This window comes from Pelobates fuscus, chromosome 4 (assembly GCF_036172605.1).
Source record: "Pelobates fuscus isolate aPelFus1 chromosome 4, aPelFus1.pri, whole genome shotgun sequence".
NCBI lineage: Eukaryota > Metazoa > Chordata > Amphibia > Anura > Pelobatidae > Pelobates > Pelobates fuscus.
The window spans coordinates 155,588,497-155,608,016 of NC_086320.1; the positions used below are offsets into that span (position 1 = coordinate 155,588,497).

The 19,520-nt window shown below is 43.4% G+C and overlaps 2 protein-coding genes across 2 annotated transcripts in view; one reads left to right on the forward strand and one right to left on the reverse strand.

The window, feature by feature from the left end:
* Window positions 1-13,958, reverse strand: part of KDM1B (lysine demethylase 1B) — a 35,271-nt gene extending 21,313 nt beyond the window's left edge. The window contains exons 1-5 of the mRNA XM_063451683.1: window positions 13,846-13,958; window positions 11,085-11,187; window positions 9,852-9,976; window positions 3,666-3,755; window positions 696-807 (exon numbers count right to left, since the gene is read on the reverse strand). Of these exons, the coding sequence (XP_063307753.1) occupies window positions 696-807; window positions 3,666-3,755; window positions 9,852-9,976; window positions 11,085-11,174 (417 nt within the window). The 5' untranslated portion in view covers window positions 11,175-11,187; window positions 13,846-13,958. The remainder of the gene's footprint in view (window positions 1-695; window positions 808-3,665; window positions 3,756-9,851; window positions 9,977-11,084; window positions 11,188-13,845) is intronic.
* Window positions 13,959-14,022: 64 nt separating this feature from the next.
* The window catches only part of TPMT (thiopurine S-methyltransferase), a 57,948-nt gene continuing 52,450 nt past the window's right edge, over window positions 14,023-19,520 (forward strand). The window contains exon 1 of the mRNA XM_063450508.1: window positions 14,023-14,133. The gene's annotated coding sequence lies outside the window, so the exon portion shown is untranslated. The remainder of the gene's footprint in view (window positions 14,134-19,520) is intronic.

Genomic DNA, 19,520 nt, shown 5'->3' on the forward strand with positions numbered 1-19,520 from the left:
GAACCACGCCTTTGGCAAGAAACCAATAAAGATATTTAAAACAAATCTGGGATAAGTACAGACCCAGATTGGGTAGCACCCCCACCCTTTCCCTGGCGACCCCAATCAGAGCTTTTCCGTACTCTATCTCTACGTTTAACCCAGTGCCATGGCATTGTAGGGGCGCAATGCACCTTTATCACTTGTTTGAAGTAGACAAACTACTAGACAATTCAAGTCTATCCGCTAATATTCACTCCAATATTCACAATCCTCCCTAAATTCATACCTACAGTTGAAATCCTACTTATCCAAAACACTGAGACAATACCCCAACACAACCCTTACTAGAGAAACCTCATTACTTTATTAAGTTACTGTTACACATAAAAAGAGCACTGCTGTTCGGATGTAAATGTATTGCTGTGTACCAAAGATGCATTCACTCCCCCCCCCCCCCCCCCCCCCCCTCCTTTTTCTCTTCTGTACCCATTCCCTGTCTTTATTTGAAATTAAAATAAAGTTCTAAATGGAAAAAAAAGTTACAGAATAAAAGCTTTTCTACTGGCAGCAACAAATAAATAAGAAAACAACCACACACCATGTGTCAGGAAACGTGTGTAGTCATCTCCTAGATCTAAGAACAAAGCTTTCTTTACATTTATTAAATGGAATATCATCTACGGTAGATACAGAATGTCGGTTTTATAACTTACCCAATATGCCAGCTGTTGGTCAGCCATGAAAGCTTTTGGGCTGGGGTCACTTTTCCCATTGCTTGTCCAAATTCTTTTCCAAGATGCATAGATTTCATACCCATCTTTGTGACTAAAGTTGCCATGAAAAACACAATTAAGAGTCAATCCTAAAGTGAAATGATCAAACATTTTCAACACAATCCCCCTTATTGATTATGGAACATGAACAAGATACAAGGTTAACACCAGTGCTCTACAGTGGTTATGATGCTATATTGTGGTTATGATCCAGGTGCCATGTGCCTGTTCGGTATCAAATAATTCAGTTTGCCACAAACCGTGGCTCTCCCAGCACCTGCAGCCTGGCCCTGTGCTCAGCATATTGTTATTGCAAATTAGCAAAGTCAATTTTGTCCAGATTTGAACAGCATTAACGGTCTGCGTGTCAACTGATACACTCAGTCAGTTAATACCTTCCAACATATGGACAGAATTTACATGGCTAATGCTTTGAGTATACTTACCATTGAAAAAAATAGTGTGTACAGCATTATTGGGACCCAGGCTGTGACATCTGGATTATTTAAACATAGCGCAGTAAACGCAGTCTTAAATACACACATACTTAAATGTAACATTACACATCAAAATATTTAAAGTAACACACCTTGCACCAACACAGCTTAAAGAAAAACTCTAGGCACCATACCAACTTCAACTCACTAAAGTTATCGTGTCAGGATAACTAGGGCACCATGTTATCTTTCCGTTTATGAACAATTTAACCACAAGGTTTAGAAGATGGCGTCTGCTTGATCGTCCTCCTCTCTACTTCCCATTTCATATAATTCTTTTGTAATTTTTAAAATCAATTCTTCAATTTTTCTGTACATTTTTTATTTAAATTTGTATACAATTTTCATGTAATTTTTAGATCAATTCTTGTGTTGTAAAATAGTCACTATTTTGAATGCACTATCTATATAGTAACTGTTTGAGTCATCATTATGGGTTCCTTATCACTTATATAGTGATTCCCATGTGATTGAATATTTTAAGTATGTGATATGAATTAACACTTTTCTATATTATTGTACCCCTTCAAGTGTGATTCTTGTCGGTTTATTTATTTCATAATCGATCTAATTGGAGAAATTAAGAACTCACATCTTGAGATATGAGTCTATGTCTGAACGAACTATAGGAATATCCCTTAAAGAACTACAGATCGAACGGTGACTACTAGATTGTTCAGAAGATCGTGGAAGAGAAAGACGAAAACACTGCTGATGTCAACCTCAGAAAGAGCCTCGGAACTCAGGAAAGTAACTAAATGCTTCAGGACAATTAAGACCCGACGAAGCTCCATGTGAGAGTGTCCGCAGGGATGTTTGATTCATCACCATAGAGATGTGTTACGTATTACTTCATATGATAATTACGTATCAACCACAGATGAAGATCATTCCCTCGTTAGGAGGGTATATAAGCACAAGCCGGGGAACTAAGGATCTACACAACATTTATCCGGCTGAGGAAGCCACATCAAGTGGTGAAACACGTACCAGTACTTTTAAGTACATTGTTCCTTGTTTTATTATATATGTTTCAATAAATGTATGCAAACTTTTACTTTGGTTCCCGGCTTTTAAGAGACATCGATTTAAAGGGGGAGTGTAGCCTTATATGTACACAACACGCTACTATTGAGCCACAGGGGCTCTGTGTTTGCAAGTACTGAGTTGGCATACATTTTTTTTATAATCTTGCTCCTTACTGTACTACCCTAGTGTGTGTTTATAGACTCTTTACCAGGACGGGACATACATTCCCCATAGGGGTGGGTCGCCTAGACGGACCCAGAGGCTATCCACACCGGAGCTAGGTCTTATAGCTCCCTGTTTGTGAGTGTTTTATTTATAAACCTTACTTCTATAATATTTTACTTATTTAAGAGCTGCACTATGTGGTACAATTTAAATTTCTAGGTTCTTGAAGTAATAACACTTAAAAGCATCAATGTTATTGTTTTACGGTACACTTTTTAGATCTTCTATTATCTGTTGGTGTTTTTTGGAAAAGTTGCACTTTTTGGTGTTTAGCTGCTACTGTCACATCTTTTGAGATATTACTCATAAATTTAAGTTTTATACAAGTGCCAGTACCTTTTGTTTTTTATCTAAAGGAATTTCATTTGAATTTAAATATAGAGGAGTTAAAACAAATAATTAGATGGTATAACAAAGATTATTTTAAGATATAAAAAAAAAAAAAAAATATGGGCAAATATGGTATTCTTGCAAAAAGTCACTTTTGAGCTTTTTATAAACTGCGTGAGCATATCTCATACTGTCATTACGGAAACCTTTTCTTTGTTTTTGTTCTACATAATTAAAGGATCGCTATAGTGTCAGGAAAACAAAGCGGTTTTCCTGACACTATAGTTCCCTGAGGGTGCCCACACCCTCAGGGTCCCCCTCCCGTGGTGCTGAAGTTCAGTTACTCACTTTAATCCAGCGCCGGGTTCCCTTGGCGCTGGTGACCTCTCCTCTCCCGCCGACGTCAGCGGAGCCGTCCGACATCATGGGATCTAAATGCGCATGCGTGGCAAGTGCCGCGCACGTGCATTCAAGCGGTCAATAGGAAAGCATTTACCAATGCTTTCCTATGGACGCTCTGCGTGATGGAGGCATAATATGCCTGCAGCGTCGCAGGTGCGCCTCTAGAGGCTGGCTTAACCCTGGAATGTGAACATAGCAGTTTCTCTGAAACTGCTATGTTTGCATCTGAAGGGTTAAACCCTGAGGGACCTGGCACCCAGACCACTTCATTGAGCTGAAGTGGTCTGGGTGACTATAGTGTCCCTTTAAGCAGTTGTTCTAGATGAGATGAAACACCAGTTAGATCACAGCTATTTAAAGGTGAATTAGAATCTACTTCACATTATGGTTTCTCATCAACCTATGGTCTACATGCTGAAGAACTTACCTTCTGTAATAGTGATCAAAGCATTCATTGCAGAAATGCTCTCCACAGGAAAGATGATACCACCTAGATGTATAACCATTTTTGGCACATCTAAGGAAAAGAAATTAAAAAAAACACATGTTCAAGAGTTTATTATATAAAAATGATCTATACAAATACATACGCATGTATAAATATGTTCACACACTTTCTCCTTCATTATCAATATGCCGTTAGTGAAAATACATGATCCACTGACAGCTGTGTAGCCATCCTGCCCCCTAAATGTCATGCAAATCAATCTGCAATATTTACACACAACCACAAGCAAAGTATGGCAGAAAAGTCTGCATTTTAGTAGAGTATTTTTTGTGGGGCAAAAGAAGGGAAATCAATTATTGGTTGGGGTAGATTATAAACCGCCTAATGTTTATATTGAGGAGGAAGAACAGCTGTTAGAGAAAAGTGGGAAAGCTGCACAACTGGGTAACACTTTAATTATTTTAATTACCTGGAAAGAAATTGGGATAGACAAGTAGTTCAGCAAAGGGAATCAGATTTTTTTTAACCTATTAAATGACACCTTCATGTCACAATTGGAACAAACACCAACTAGTAAGGACGCTTGTCTGCATCTGGTTATAACAAACAATGTTGATCTTTTTACAAACATTCCAGTAGGGGAGCACTTCGGAAAGAGTGTTTAAAACATGGAGTCTTTTAAAAAAGACTCAAAAAAAGAAATGCCCATGGGGTATACAAAAAACAATTTTAAAAAGGTAACTTTCAAGAAGATAAGGGCAACTTTACAACTCATTGACTGGCATAAACGCTTTAGTGAAAAACACTGAGGATCAATGGAATATCTTATATTATATATATATATATCTCTCAAATAATAGAAATGTAAACTTCTTAAAATGTACCATTGGGTAATAAATATAAAGGAAACAAACAGAAACCAATGTGGTATATTGGTAACGTAAATTTAAAAATAAGAAAAGGGTATTTAAGATCAGAGGCATCCTATATGAGATATAAGGAAGCCAATAATGCATGAAAAAAGGCAATTCGACGGGCAAAACTTGCAAATGAGAAAGTGATAGACAAAGAGAGTAAAAACCAATCAGGTGTGTCAGTTAATGGAGACAAAGAAAAGTCAGACATTTTAAATAACCTTTTCCTTAGTATACATTAAGGAGGAACCTATGGCAATAGATATGCAAATTAACACTACAAAAAAAGTTAATGTTAACAAAGCCCCTGGGCCTGATGATATTCACTCACGAGTACTTAAGGAGCAAAGTGTGGAAATAATCAAATCTCGATTTTAATCTTTCTATTCACTAAAACTGCTTCATTAAGTCTTTTTGATGCCCACACAATAGGTTAGTGTTCAAATGAAAATAAATCATTCTAGATGAAAACTCTTCTTCTTGGGTAGAATATTGGATTAAAGATGTACAGAAAAGTGTCATCATTGGACATTTTCAAACTAGACAAAAAAGTTGTGTACCTCAAAATTCTGTTCTGGGCCAACTCCTATTCAACATATTTATAAGTGATCTTGAAATGGGCATTAAAAAATCCTGTTTAAGTGTTTGCAGATGACCCAAAACTCTGTAAAGAATACAATGAGAGCAGGATATTACTTTGCTGCGGAGGCATTTAGATAGATTGAGGGGCTGGGCACTTAAATGGCAGATGAAATTTAAAGAATATAAATGTACAGTCATGCACTTTATGGCTGAAGAGTGAAAAAATAACTGACAAGATAAACGGTAGTGAATTAGGGATAACAATACAGTTATAGACAACAAACTAGGCAACTCGATGCAATATCAATCAGCAGTTGCTAAAGCACGTAAGGTATTCTCTCAGGATGAAAATATAATTTTGCCTCTTTATAAATCATGGTAAGAACACACCTTGAATATGCTGTGCAATGTTGGGCATCTGTTCTAAAGAAGAATATTATGGCACTAGGAAAAAGTGCAGAGGTGGGTTACAAAATTAATAAAAGGAGGGGGCGGGGCCTAACCAGCATGGCTGACAGACGTGTGTGAGATCAGCTCCTCACACAAAACGAGGCACACACGGTTCAAACAGAGTTATAACCCCTAAAATCAAAACCAAAGAGATTACGGACTATAAATTACAGACCGGGAACCCTCTCAAGCGAAACTGGAGACTCACCCCGCACCCTAAAGCCAGAACCAGACTCTGCAGTCTACTTACCTGGCGGATCCCACGAGTGGAGGAAGCGGCCGATCCTCCAACTTGGGGCTACCAGACCCATTCCCCCCCCCCCCTTTGGACCGGTGGGGGTCATCCCGGTACCAACTAGCAGACAGGCAGCTAAGTACATCTTAACAGTATATAACGCCTCCCCGTACCGAAGCCGCAACCAAAACGGCCACCACGACAGAGAAATGCACTGCAACAGACTGGGAGACCAACTTCAATGCCAAATTCGACAGGGTGTGCGCAGCGTTCTGGCACAGGATTGAAGCCCGTGCTCAGCAGACGCAGCCACCCACAACTCAGACTTCAAAGCTCCAGCCAGAAGCATTCCTAAAAAACAGCTCTAGCGAGCCGACAAACCCAGCCACACACATGGCCCATGCCGCGGTCTCAACCAAGTTGACCTCTCCTGGGCCGGGTACTCACCTGGAGGTACCCCTCCTCCGCCAGCCACACACCCAGGTTAAAAACCGAACACCGGAACATCCCTGGGACCAGGACCCCCAAGTCGGGATCTGCTACAAGAAGGCGCAAGTCCCCTTTGAGGCCTCAGGCCGAGGACATGCTGCACACAGACTGCGCAAGCCAGTGCTAAGCTGGACACAGCAACCGACAAGAACACCCAAACGACCACCTAAACCGGAGAGACAATCAGGAGAAACACAGGAGACTCCCACTTACAAAAGGGGCAGAAAAAGTCGCACCTTACGACCCGAGCCACAAGCCCCTCACACACGCAACAGCCGAGGGGTTCAACCCAAGCAACCGCGGACGGCACAACGCCCCCCAGTGAATAGGACCCAAACTCCTCCACAGACATACCACCGGGCATACCCCAGAGTGACACTGGCCCGCACACCACTCACCGAACCTCGCTGTCACGGAACTGTGGGCCCAATATCGGGAACTTCGGACCGGTGGATCTCTCACACAAAGCCAGCGGCCTACACGCAACCCCAAAGGACCCACAGAGCAGGTGTTGGCTGACTGCGGACCGAGAACTGAGATCTGAGAGCTCCACCCGAGTACGGGGGAAAGTTTCCAGTGCTGTAACAAGAACTCTCAGTCTGTAAATATATGCTGATTTGCTGTCTCCTTTTAATTACTCTCACATCCTCTCAATGCTATAGGCCAAACTACTAGTAACTTTACTAATGTTAATGATACTCCTAGCTTACCTTACCTGATAACAGCACAGCCTTAAGATGTCTCTAATAGTTTATTTTGTCATACAAGTAGGGTCCTAGGATCAGTCTCAGGGGACACCGCTCCAGATAAACATCAAATTCGGCAATTTGTTTTATCATGTACTTTGAGCAGTTGAATTTATCTGCAAGGTTTAAACTATACCCAGCAATGTTTATCCTGCTTATAATACCCGCGAAGGGTACCTCTTACTCTTACTTTAATTGACAGAAAACGCTAAACGTAATAGGCACAGGATAGCCTTCGGCAGGCTTATAGAAGCACATAATGTACCCTCTACAAGCAGGTGCCTAGACCATTACCCTACGTTTACCTATGCTTTCTTGTTGTTTATGTTTTTTGTTTTCTCTTTTTTTTCTTACTACATTTTTGAACTTTGGACACGTTCACTAAGTTGTAATAACCCACTCACCTTATAAATTACTCTGTTGTCTGGACAGTTAGTCCCCCAATATCTAAGAGCAGGGCACAACAGAATGATCTGCAACACTAGTATAGTTAACCTCTACTAAACTGTACAGTACTCAGATGGGTGCCTGGCTTGCTGACGGCCATGGTGTCAGACTGTGCAGAGTTAGCAAAACATCCAAACAACGTTTCATTCTTGAATGCACGCTATACCTTTTTACTAACGTTGGTCCCCTAGCCTGTTATTATTCAAGTGTTATACTATTATCTATAATGAAGCCTGTTTCTTTAACTTAAAAAAGTGCAATTGTCTCTCATGCCATGACACTGTATACAAATGTTTGACCACATTAAGCTTGTAGATGCTGTTGTGGCGCTACCAGCCTGAATGTTATTTCTTTCTTGCACACCAAAATAAAGAATAAAAAAAAAATAATTAATAAAAGGAAAGGAACATTTTAGGTATAAAGAAAGGTTAACAAACTTAAATCTGTTTAATTTAGAACAACAGTGCGTCAGAGGGGATATTAAAGCATTATTAACTTGTAATATAATTGTATTAATATTTAGTTATACTGTTTTTTGTCTGCTAGGAGGATACATTAGGCTTGTACAAGTTTATGTATATTGATTGGTAATTTGCACTTAGTGGTTTTTATTTTGCACTTGTATAGACTTAATATATAATTACACTTTATGTATGTGGCAATGTGCACATATTATTGTGCTCACATCTGCACATGATTATGTGCTTACAGTTGCTCTGTGATTGCATTCTGCACTTTTATTCACACAATTATGTGCTCACATTGTCACTATTGTGCTCACATTGTACTTATGCACATGATCGATGTGATCATGTTTCTGCACCTATATGTACATACCAGTAACTGTGTTTTCACATTTTGCACTATATGCATTATGTATTTTTGCACATGATATATGTGATCCTCAGCGCCGCCATCTTTGTGTGGGCAGATGAAGTCCCTGTGGACACGTCATCCGCCCACACTAGATAGCGCTATGAAATTCTCGCGCATTCGGACAGGAATTTCATCAATTCATTCATTCATTCGTCAGATACCCGAATTAACGAATAGACATTTCAAACGAATGAATACCTCTTTGTTCGTTCGTTTAGTTTATTACAAGGAGGGAGCTACCGGCTCGCAACTCCCAACTTGTAATATGTGAAAATAGAAGCGGCATGGAGCAGTGCTCCCCGCCACTTCCCAACTCCCCCCATGTCCTCCCTCACTCTATGGGGGTCAATATGACCATCATAATAGCATAAGTGATATTAAAATCTCCTGAATGCCCCTACTCGCTATGCCGCGAGTAGGGGCATGTCTTCTAAACAGTGAGCAGCTCCCCTGTGGCTCCCCAAATCAATTAACAGGGGAGGACATAGTGCCCCCCTCCCAGCCCCACGAGTGGGGGCAATTTAACGAAATGGGCCCCCTGAGTTCCACAGGGTGGGGAAAGCTTTCCCACGCCCTTCAATTTGACTCAGAGTGCTTGGATTGGTTGGCTGAAACCAACCAATAAGAGTGCTCTGACAGGTAAATTGTGAGCCTTACCTGATTGGTAACTTGCAAGGCTCAAATTTACCTATCAGGTAAGGCTCACAATTTACCTATCAGGTAAGGCTCACAATTTACCTGTCAGAGCACTCTAATTGGTTGGTTTCAACCAACCAATCTGAGTGCTCTGAGTCATATTGCAGGGCGTGGGAAGAGCCTTGCAAAGCTCAGTCTGTCGGTGACCTCGCTGGGTGAACATGGATTATTTGTGTCAGATTTTTCTTTTTTTGACGTGTTTTTTTTTTTATTTTGCGTTTTTTTTATTATTTAATAAATTCAATGGAAATTGTGGATTTTTATTTGGCCTTTTTTGGGGCTCAAAAAAGAAGGTTTAAGAAAAAAGAAGACATCTAATGGTATTTCGTTTTTTGTCAGTCCCTCACTATTTTTACGGTGAGGGGGGTAGGTAGTGTATAATTTTATTGGGGTGGGGGGTGACTAGGGGCTTTGGGACCCCTAGTCACCTGTGTGGGGGTGATTTTTTACATTTATTTTCAAGTATTATTATCTTCTTATTTATACATTTTCTAGCACTTTTGGCTGCTGAATGCATATATTAGGTGTACTCCTGTCCAAACCTTAACTTCATTCACAGGCCTAGTGGATTGGTTTTGTTGGGACCCATTTGGACAATAGAAAATGTGTATGATTACCAAGTGCATGTTCTCGCAATTAGACAGATTGCTTTTACCGAATTAGTAGACTACCTATATTGTACTAATGGCATGAAGGCTTTACAACAGACCCTCAGCTATTATTAACTAACCTTTCAGCAGCGCTGGCAAAACAAACAGGGCAAGCGGCAGTACATCCAGCTTTTTCACACTTCCTATATTTCTTTTCGGATGAATCTTCATCTTCGTCTAATGTATCATTTGCTTTCTTCTTTACCTAAACAAAGTGGTGAATAAGAGGGTTGATTGGATTGCTCTAAAATGTACAACAAATTAGGCTTTCAAAACAAAACTAATGATTTGTATACACTATATAGGCCACTATGTAAAAAGCATTAAGACAGTGGTCCCAGTTTCGCTACTTTCATAATGTAGGTGTTAAATCCACCGTGTGCTCAGATCTGTACTCAGTTATTAAGTCTGGTAAATGGCTCTGTGATTAACTTTCCTTTCTAGCTTCCACTGCTCCCTGCTGAACCAGATCTACTTTCCCTGTGGGCCACTGCTCTCCTGAACCACCCTCAGCCTTCTCTCCCGCCTATTGACTGGACCCCTTCCCGCGTTGCCGACTCGGATCACTCAGCAACTAGTCTCTCTCTCGTGCACCCTCTCAGCTCACACAGTAACAGACTTGGACTGGCCCCAGATTGCTTCCCCGTTACTCCTACTAGACTATGCCACAGAAACTGATCTGGCATGGACTAAGACACCTCTTTATCTCTTCCTCATGCCCACTTCACGAAGATCCTTTAGAAACCAGTCATTTGCTCCAGCACTGCTTCAGGACACTCAGCCATCAGCTCACACCCTGCTGCAGGTCATGTTTTACCAAAATCTTGCTAGGTCACTAACCCTTTTGTTGCTGGAGGTGTAATTCCACCTGTGGTATCGCCATTAACCAGCACAGAACAAGGTTCCTGGTTGGGGGATGTCAATTCTGTACAAAATTGATGCCTGACACCAGCAAGCACAGCATCCCGTCACCAGACAGCCAATGGCGGCAAGCCCCTTCCCCCCCCCCAACCCTTTCACTCCAGTGAGGGAAAGTGACGTTAGCCAAGGAGGCTTGGGCTGAGGAAAATTTGGCTTTAACAAGGGATTTTTATTGGAGAGGTGGCAGCATAGAAGCAGTTACTAAAACCATATCAGTGTTTTATGGTTGAAGAAACCTTTTAAATTGTATGTACTTTTAAACTAAATAAAACTTGTGTACAACGACGTACATTTTAATCGAGTTCCTACATGCTTCTTAATTTTGTGTTTTGTCCACACCCTATACAACAAAATTCAAACCACCATGATAAATGTACACAAGCAGATCTTACCTGTCTGCCAGATGATCTTACAGGTAATGTATCAGATGAGATCTCAACGGTATTTGCCTTTTTCTTGGCTCTACTCTTTGCTCCTGACATTGCATCCAATAAGCTGGAGAAAAAAAAAGTGAAAATTCACTTAGTGACCTTGAGTTCAAATTTGAAGTTTAGAATTATGCATACAGCAATTGTCTGGCACCTCCCCCACCCGGCTTTGTTCTAAGATTTAATCACTTGTAGAGTCAAATCAAGGAACCTGAAACAAACAGTAACATTTAAATTAAAGAGCCAGCACGTTTACTGGATATTTTTTTGGGATAAGATGTGCAGAGCAGGAACACTTCTTGTAAACATCAAAGGTTAATGTGCTGCCATTGTCAGCATAACCCAAGCATGTGTTGGACATTTTTTCACAATTCCAACTTCAAATGTCAATAAAATGGATACTACACTCATTTGCATCAAATGTCTGGCAATGTCATCACAATTCTGTTTTAAATACAGACCACAAGTAAACTGTATTAAATAATGAGTTTTATTCTGAATGTTTAAAAGACAAAGGCATGAGAAGAAAAGCAGCATTTCGGTTTTTCAAATTTATAGATGTAATTGTATGCACTTTCAAAAGAGCACAAGTAGTTTTGGGAGCTAAAGTTGCGCTTTCAGGAAAGGACACCCATGAAGAAGTAATGCAATCATGCGCCCTTACGAGGTTTAAAAGGACACTCTAGTAACGCAGACCACTTCATCTCAATGATAAGGTCTTGATGCAGAATCCCTGTCTTTTTAACCTTGCAATAGAAAACATTGTAGATATTCTGAAACTGCAGTGTTTACATTGTAGGTTTAAAGGACCACTATAGTGCCAGGAAAACATACTCGTTTTCCTGGCACTATAGTGCCCTGAGGGTGCCCCCACCCTCAGGGACCCCCTACCGCCGGGCTGGATGGAGAGGAAGGGGTTAAACTTACCTCTTTCTCCAGCGCTGGGCGGGGAGCTCTCCTCCTTCTCTCCGGCTGAATGCGCATGCGTGGCAAGAGCCACGCGCGCATTCAGCCAGTCTCATAGGAAACCATTTACAATGTTTTCCTATGGACGCTGGCGTCTTCTCACTGTGATTTTCACAGTGAGAAGCACGCAAGCGCCTCTAGCGGCTGTCAATGAGACAGCCACTAGAGGCTGGATTTACCCAAATATAAACATAGCAGTTTCTCTGAAACTGCTATGTTTATAGAAAAAAGGGTTAACCCTAGCTGGAACAGGCACCCAGACCACTTCATTAAGCTGAAGTGGTCTGGGTGCCTATAGTGGTCCTTTAAGTCCACTTCTAGTTACTATCAGTATCACAGCCGTGTACAACTCTGTCACCTGATGCAGAACCCCATATAGGAAAGCATTGATTCAATGCTCTGCTATGGGGGATGTTTGAATGCACACAGCGCTCACCTTGCACGTGCGTTAGATCACCAATGCTCCTCTCCTATAGTGTTAGAAATATGTCTTGGCTATGCTTTTTGCCTTTTTTTTTTACTACTATTTATTATTGTCTTTATAACAGTATTGGACTGGTTTTTTTTGCACTGGGTTTTCTCTAAATCCTAGCCTAATGTAATCTTGAGGGCTCATCTGAAAAGTACTGCTCTTATTTCTCAACTACTTGTACACGTATCCCAAAGAGCACACGCACCAAAGGAAAGGGGTGCGCCAAAAGCTGGCCACTATACCACCCCCAAGGAGGCAGCTGGCTGTACGCTAAGGTACTGCTTACCCGGACGGCAGGTGCCTATTCTGCCTAAATAAAATGTCCAGGAGGGGTAGATGGAGACGGACAGGGAATTGTAATCTCCATTATCTTTCAACACTGCTCCATAATGTGCCCTCACTAAAGAACATGCAAGGGAACAGTGCTGGAAGATTACACAAGCCCTACACTGGACACCAGGGAATGGATCCATGCTCCCAAAGTATGTAGGCTGGGTGGAGTTAAATAAAAGTAATACAAAAATAACAATTTGTGAGTGTTTGTGAAATAATGTGTATGTGTCTGTATGTCAGTGTGTGTCCTGACTTTTATACATCAGGTTAATAGTTCATACACTACTCCTTACATACATAATATTCACATTCTGTCATCTTTATTTTTAAAAAAATAATCTTTATTGCCTGTAATCAGGCTTGCTCTCCAATATAAGATTAACCAGAATATCAGTGTCTACACATTTTATTTGGAATTTAAAATCAATATAAATTATTTTCTAGAGGCAGGGGTACTTGGGGAAAAAAAATGTTTAGATCTGCAGGGGTACTTCTTAAAAGGTTGAGAGACACTGCTCTAAAAGATGCGTCATTGTTTTTTTGTGTTTTTTTTTAATGTTGGCCATGTGGATGTGTGCTGGACAGCCATCACTGCAGAATATGTTGGCACACTAGAACAACAATAATTAAAAAGTTGAGACATTACCAATATACTGTCAGTAACAATGTAAGACCAAAAAGAAGGGCGAAATGTACATTGTACACTTCTTTATGAAAACAAGTATAATACAACGTGCCCTACATGATACACATGACCCCCATGCCACAATCCCCCTGTAACTTCCCACTGTAACCTATGTAAGAATATGCTATGAGAGAGCGCCCCCCATGCAGTTAATAGCATCCAACATGTAAACAAGCCTTCCTGCTCTCCACATGGCACAAAATGTCCCACCTGCTCTTCCCTTTTTATCAAGCATACAATAAACTATAAAATTCACAATAAACACATACAGAGGTGATTGCACGTCCGGCTTCGCTCCTCCTCTCTGTGTTCTCCAGGCTCCAAAACCAACTTGCAACTATAATAATGCACAGCCTGAAATGGGCACTGCGCATGCGCACACCGTGCCTTCCTCTTTCTGTTGTTGCCCACTTCCTCATGCGTCATGGCGCCGAGCTGGCTACTGGTTGGAGCTGAAGTGGCGGCCATGTTTGATAAGGGCACCGTACCGTTCAAAGAGGTATCGAACTGCTTATGAATCATCTGGATTCGTAAACTCTAGAATCTCCTAACAACCAGTAAGTTCCAATATATTATTTTTTTTCTTTATTATTTGAACAGGGCTGTATGTTTCAGTACACTCCATAATAAGGATTGCTGTAGGCGTACTGCTACTTTCTCATTTTAACAACTAACTGTAGAGGCATCAGCTTCCTTGACATAAATAGTTGTTTCATACATTGTATCATGCATTATATATTAGCAAGTTTTTCCTTACTACGACCATGTTTTGTAAAGGTTTGTATTCTATATGTGCATCTGATTTTAAGGCACAATTTCATTATTTAAAAAAAACAAAAAAAACAATGGGGATTTGTATGTTTTAAAAAAAAAAAAAAAAAAAACACTTTATGAGATATTGAAGAGACACTCCAGAGCCCAAATACAAAAATAAATACAATCACAATTTACTAGATATGCATTGAGTCTCTCCTTCTGTACAATATTCCAACTTTAAAGAGACAGTACGATACTCAAAATAAATAAAAATCGCTGTTTAATAATGAAAAATTGAAAGCCCATATCGTGGATTGGTAGATTGCACGCAATCAAAATTACACTGCTCCCACGTATACTGTTCCTGTTTCAGGCCCTACCAATTAAAGTGACTAAACAAGATCTACAGACACTCCAGAAACATATAGATAACTTTATCTGGGCACAGAAAAGGCACAGGATAGCTCGACAGGCACTGTACCGACCGAAAGCGAGGGGCGGGCTGGGACTACCGAACCTGTATCAATATTATCTGGCGGCTCAATTGGCCCAAATAATAGCATGGCATACACCAGAAGGCATACAGAGGTGGGTAGATCTAGAGACAAAACTAATGAGCACTGACCTCCCACAATTCTGGATATGGGTACCTAAACAAGACAGACCACCCCTGCGCACAATTTGCCCAGCGATCCTCAACTCCATAAGGATCTGGGACTTGACAGCCACCAAGTATGCACTGAAACACACACCCTCGCCGCTGACTCCGTACCTACGGAATAAAGCATTTGAGCCCGGGCTGAGCGCAAGAGACTTTAGGGGGATAGAAAACACAGGAATGCAAAGATACGGGCACATGTATGACGGGGACTCCTTCAAAACCTTTGACACCCTAAAAACCATGGCACCCCTAACAACCAAGGACGTCTTCCGATATGTACAGTTGCGAGACTTTGCCAAACACCACGACATAAAAAAAGCAGCCCAGACCCCAATGACATTCTATGAACGGTTGTGTAATGCCGAAACAATCCAAAAGGGGTTGATCACGACTATTTATGCACAGCTCAGCGCCCCAGAAAAGGGAGCTACAGACCCAAGATACATACACCAGTGGGAGGCGGACCTAGGGGGAGCATTAGAGGGAGAAGACTGCGTAGACATATGGGAAGCGACGGCTAAAACATCGATCTGTGTACTACACCAGGAACAATCCTACAAAATGCTTATGAGATGGTACACCACACCTGTTCAGCTCCATAAAATGGGGAAACAGGTCCGGTGCAAGGATTTTTGCCGCCCTAGGCAAAAGAAAGATTTGCCGCCCCCATCCTCCCCCCCCCCCCAGTGACATCACAATGCCCTACCCATATGATCTGCCATATGAACTAACGCCAGTGCTGCACACAGTGTGTGTTTACATTAAAAAGCCTGCAGGGACAAACTATAGACACCAGAACTACTTCATTAAGCTGCAGTGGTTCTGGGGACTAAAGTGTCCCTTTAATGTGACGTAAATTAGAGATTAGTGTCACTAATAATATACTAGATTGCCTACTTACAACCAGATGAGGATGGTGATCAGTCTGGCTCCACTGGTCTGGTGTAGAACAGGATCTCTGGAGGCTGTTTGTAACTGTGGTCACAAAATTCAATGTTCTGGGAGAACGGCAAGCAGCTCCATTTTTGGGGCCCCTTACACAGCTCAAGGTGCGTTGAGTGTGTGTAAGATGCATTGTGTTTCTGTGTGTGTGTAAGAGAAGCAATGTGTGTTTGCATGTGTGTGTGTAAGGGATGCATTGTGTGTTTCTGTGTATGTGTGCAAAGGATGCATTGTCTTTATGTGTAAGGGTTGCATTGTGTGTGTGTGTGATGGATGCATTGTGTGTTTCTCTGTGTGTAAGGGAAGCATGTTGTGTTTCTGTGTGTGTAGGGATGCATTGTGTGTTTCTGAGTATGTATAGGGATGCATTGTGTGTGTGTGTGTGTGCATAGTGTGAAAGAGCTCCCTGTCCTGCCCCCTGTCCTATAGAGCTCTCCCTTCCGTCCCTTAGAGATCTCCCCTACCCCTTAGTGGTCTCTCATCTCCTCCCCTCCCCTGTCCCTTAGTGGTCTCTACTCTCCTCCCCCCCACCTCCCTTAGTGGTCTCTACTCTCCCCCCACCCTCCCCTAGTGGTCTATCCTCCACACACACCCTCCCTCCCTTAGTGTTCTCTGCTCTCCCCCCACCCTCCCTTAGCAGTCTCTCCTCACCGCCCTCCCCTAGTGGTCTCTCCACCACCCCCTCCCTCCTTTAGTGATCTCTCCCTCCCCCACATTCTTCTCAACCCCCCTCCCTGTGTTCTCATCCCCCCGTGTTCTCCTCCCCCTCTCCTCTTGTTCTACTCTTCTTCCCCCATGTTCTCCTCTTCTCCCCCCTGTAATCTTCTCTTCTTCTCCCCCTCCCTGTAATCTTCTCTTCTTCTCCCCCCCCCCTGTAATCTCTTCTTCTCCCCCCCGTAATCGTCTCCTCTCCCCCTCCCTCCAATCTCTTCTTATTCTTCCCCCTCCCTCCCTGTAATCTCTGCTTTCCCCCCCTCCCTCCCTGTAATCTCTTCTTCCCCCCCTCTCTTCCTGTAATCTCTTCTCCCCCCTCCCTGTAATCTCTTCTTCCCACCTCTCCCTCCCTGTAATCTCTTCTTCCCCCCTCCCTCCCTGTAATCTCTTCTTTCCCCCTCCCTCCCTGTAATCTCTTCTCCCTCCCCCCCCTGTAATATCTTCTCCCCCCCTGTAATCTCTTCTTCCCACCTGTAATCTCTTCTTTCCCCCCCTCCCTCCCTGTAATCTCTTCTCCCCCTCCCTCCCTGTAATCTCTTCTCCCCCTCCCTCCCTGTAATCTTTTCTCCCCCTCCCTCCCTGTAATCTCTTCTCCCCCTCCCTCCCTGTAATCTCTTCTCCCCCTCCCTCCCTGTAATCTCTTCTCCCCCTCCCTCCCTGTAATCTCTTCTCCCCCTCCCTCCCTGTAATCTCTTCTCCCCCTCCCTCCCTGTAATCTCTTCCTTCCCCCCTCCCTTCCTGTAATCTCTTCTTTCCCCCCTCCCTTCCTGTAATCTCTTCTTTTCCCCCTCCCTTCCTGTAATCTCTTCTTTCCCCCCTCCCCCCGTAATCTCTTCTCCCCCCCGTAATATCTTCTTCCCCCCTCCCTCCCTGTAATCTCTTCTTCCCCCCTCCCTCCCTGTAATCTCTTCTTCCCCCCCTCCCTCCCTGTAATCTCTTCTTCCCCCCCTCCCTCCCTGTAATCTCTTCTTCCCCCCTCCCTCCCTGTAATCTCTTCTTTCCCCCTCCCTGTAATCTCTTCTTTCCCCCCCTCCCTGCCTGTAATCTCTTCTTCTCCCCTCCCTCCCTGTAATCTCTTCTCCCCCCTCCCTTCCTGTAATATCTTCTCCCCCCTCCCTTCCTGTAATATCTTCTCCCCCCTCCCTTCCTGTAATCTCTTCTTCCACCTCCCTTCCTGTAATCTCTTCTTTCCCCCTCCCTCCCTGTAATCTCTTCTACCCCCTCCCTGTAATCTCTTCTACCCCCTCCCTGTAATCTCTTCTCCCCCCTCCCTGTAATCTCTTCCCCTCCCTTCCTGTAATCTCTTCTTTCCCCCTCCCTTCCTGTAATCTCTTCTTCCCCCTCCCTCCCTGTAATCTCTTCTCCCCCTCCTTGTAATCTCTTCTACCCCCCTGTAATCTCTTCTTCCCACCCCTCCCTTCCTGTAATCTCTTCTTCCCCCTCCCTCCCTGTAATCTCTTCTTCCCCCCTCCCTCCCTGTAATCTCTTCTTTCCCTCCCTCCCTGTAATCTCTTCTTTCCCCCCTCCCTCCCTGTAATCTCTTCTTTTCCCCCCTCCCTCCCTGTAATCTCTTCTTCCCCCCTCCCTCCCTGTAATCTCTTCTCCCCCCCTCCCTGTAATCTCTTCTTTCCCCCCCTCCCTCCCTCCCTGTAATCTCTTCTTCCCCCCTCCCTCCCTGTAATCTCTTCTCCCCCCCTCCCTCCCTGTAATCTCTTCTCCCCCCCTCCCTCCCTGTAATCTCTTCTTTCCCCCCCTCCCTCCCTGTAATCTCTCCTTTCCCCCTCCCTCCCTGTAATCTCTCCTCTTCCTCTCCTCTTGTTCTACTCTTCTTCCCCCATGTTCTCCTCTTCTCCCCCCTGTAATCTTCTCTTCTTCTCCCCCTCCCTGTAATCTTCTCTTCTTCTCCCCCCTTCCTGTAATCTCTTCCCCCCCCTCCCTTCCTGTAATCTATTCTTTCCCCCTCCCTCCCTGTAATCTCTTCTCCCCCCCTGTAATCTCTTCTTTCCCCCCTCCCTCCCTGTAATCTTTTCTCCCCTTCCCTCCCTGTAATCTCTTCTCCCCCTCCCTCCATGTAATCTCTTCTTTCCCCCTCCCTCCCTGTAATCTCTTCTTCCCCCCTCCCTCCCTGTAATCTCTTCTTCCCCCTCCCTCCCTGTAATCTCTTCTTTTCCCCCTCCCTCCCTGTAATCTCTTCTTTTCCCCCTCCCTCCCTGTAATCTCTTCTTTTCCCCCTCCCTCCCTGTAATCTCTTCTTCCCCCCTCCCTCCCTGTAATCTCTTCTCCCCCCTCCCTTCCTGTAATCTCTTCTTCCCCCCTCCCTTCCTGTAATCTCTTCTTCCCCCCTCCCTTCCTGTAATCTCTTCTTTCCCCCTCCCTCCCTGTAATCTCTTCTACCCCTCCCTGTAATCTCTTCTTTTCCCCCTCCCTCCCTGTAATCTCTTCTTTTCCCCCTCCCTCCCTGTAATCTCTTCTTTCCCCCCTCCCTCCCTGTAATCTCTTCTTTCCCCCCTCCCTCCCTGTAATCTCTTCTACCCCTCCCTGTAATCTCTTCTTTTCCCCCTCCCTCCCTGTAATCTCTTCTTTTCCCCCTCCCTCCCTGTAATCTCTTCTTCCCCCTCCCTTCCTGTAATCTCTTCTTTCCCCCTCCCTCCCTGTAATCTCTTCTACCCCTCCCTGTAATCTCTTCTACCCCCTCCCTGTAATCTCTTTTACCCCCTCCCTGTAATCTCCTCTACCCCCCTCCCTGTAATCTCTTCCCCTCCCTTCCTGTAATCTCTTCTTCCCCCCTCTCTCCCTGTAATCTCTTCTCCCCCCTCCTTGTAATCTCTTCTCCCCCCTGTAATCTCTTCTTCCCACCCCTCCCTCCCTGTA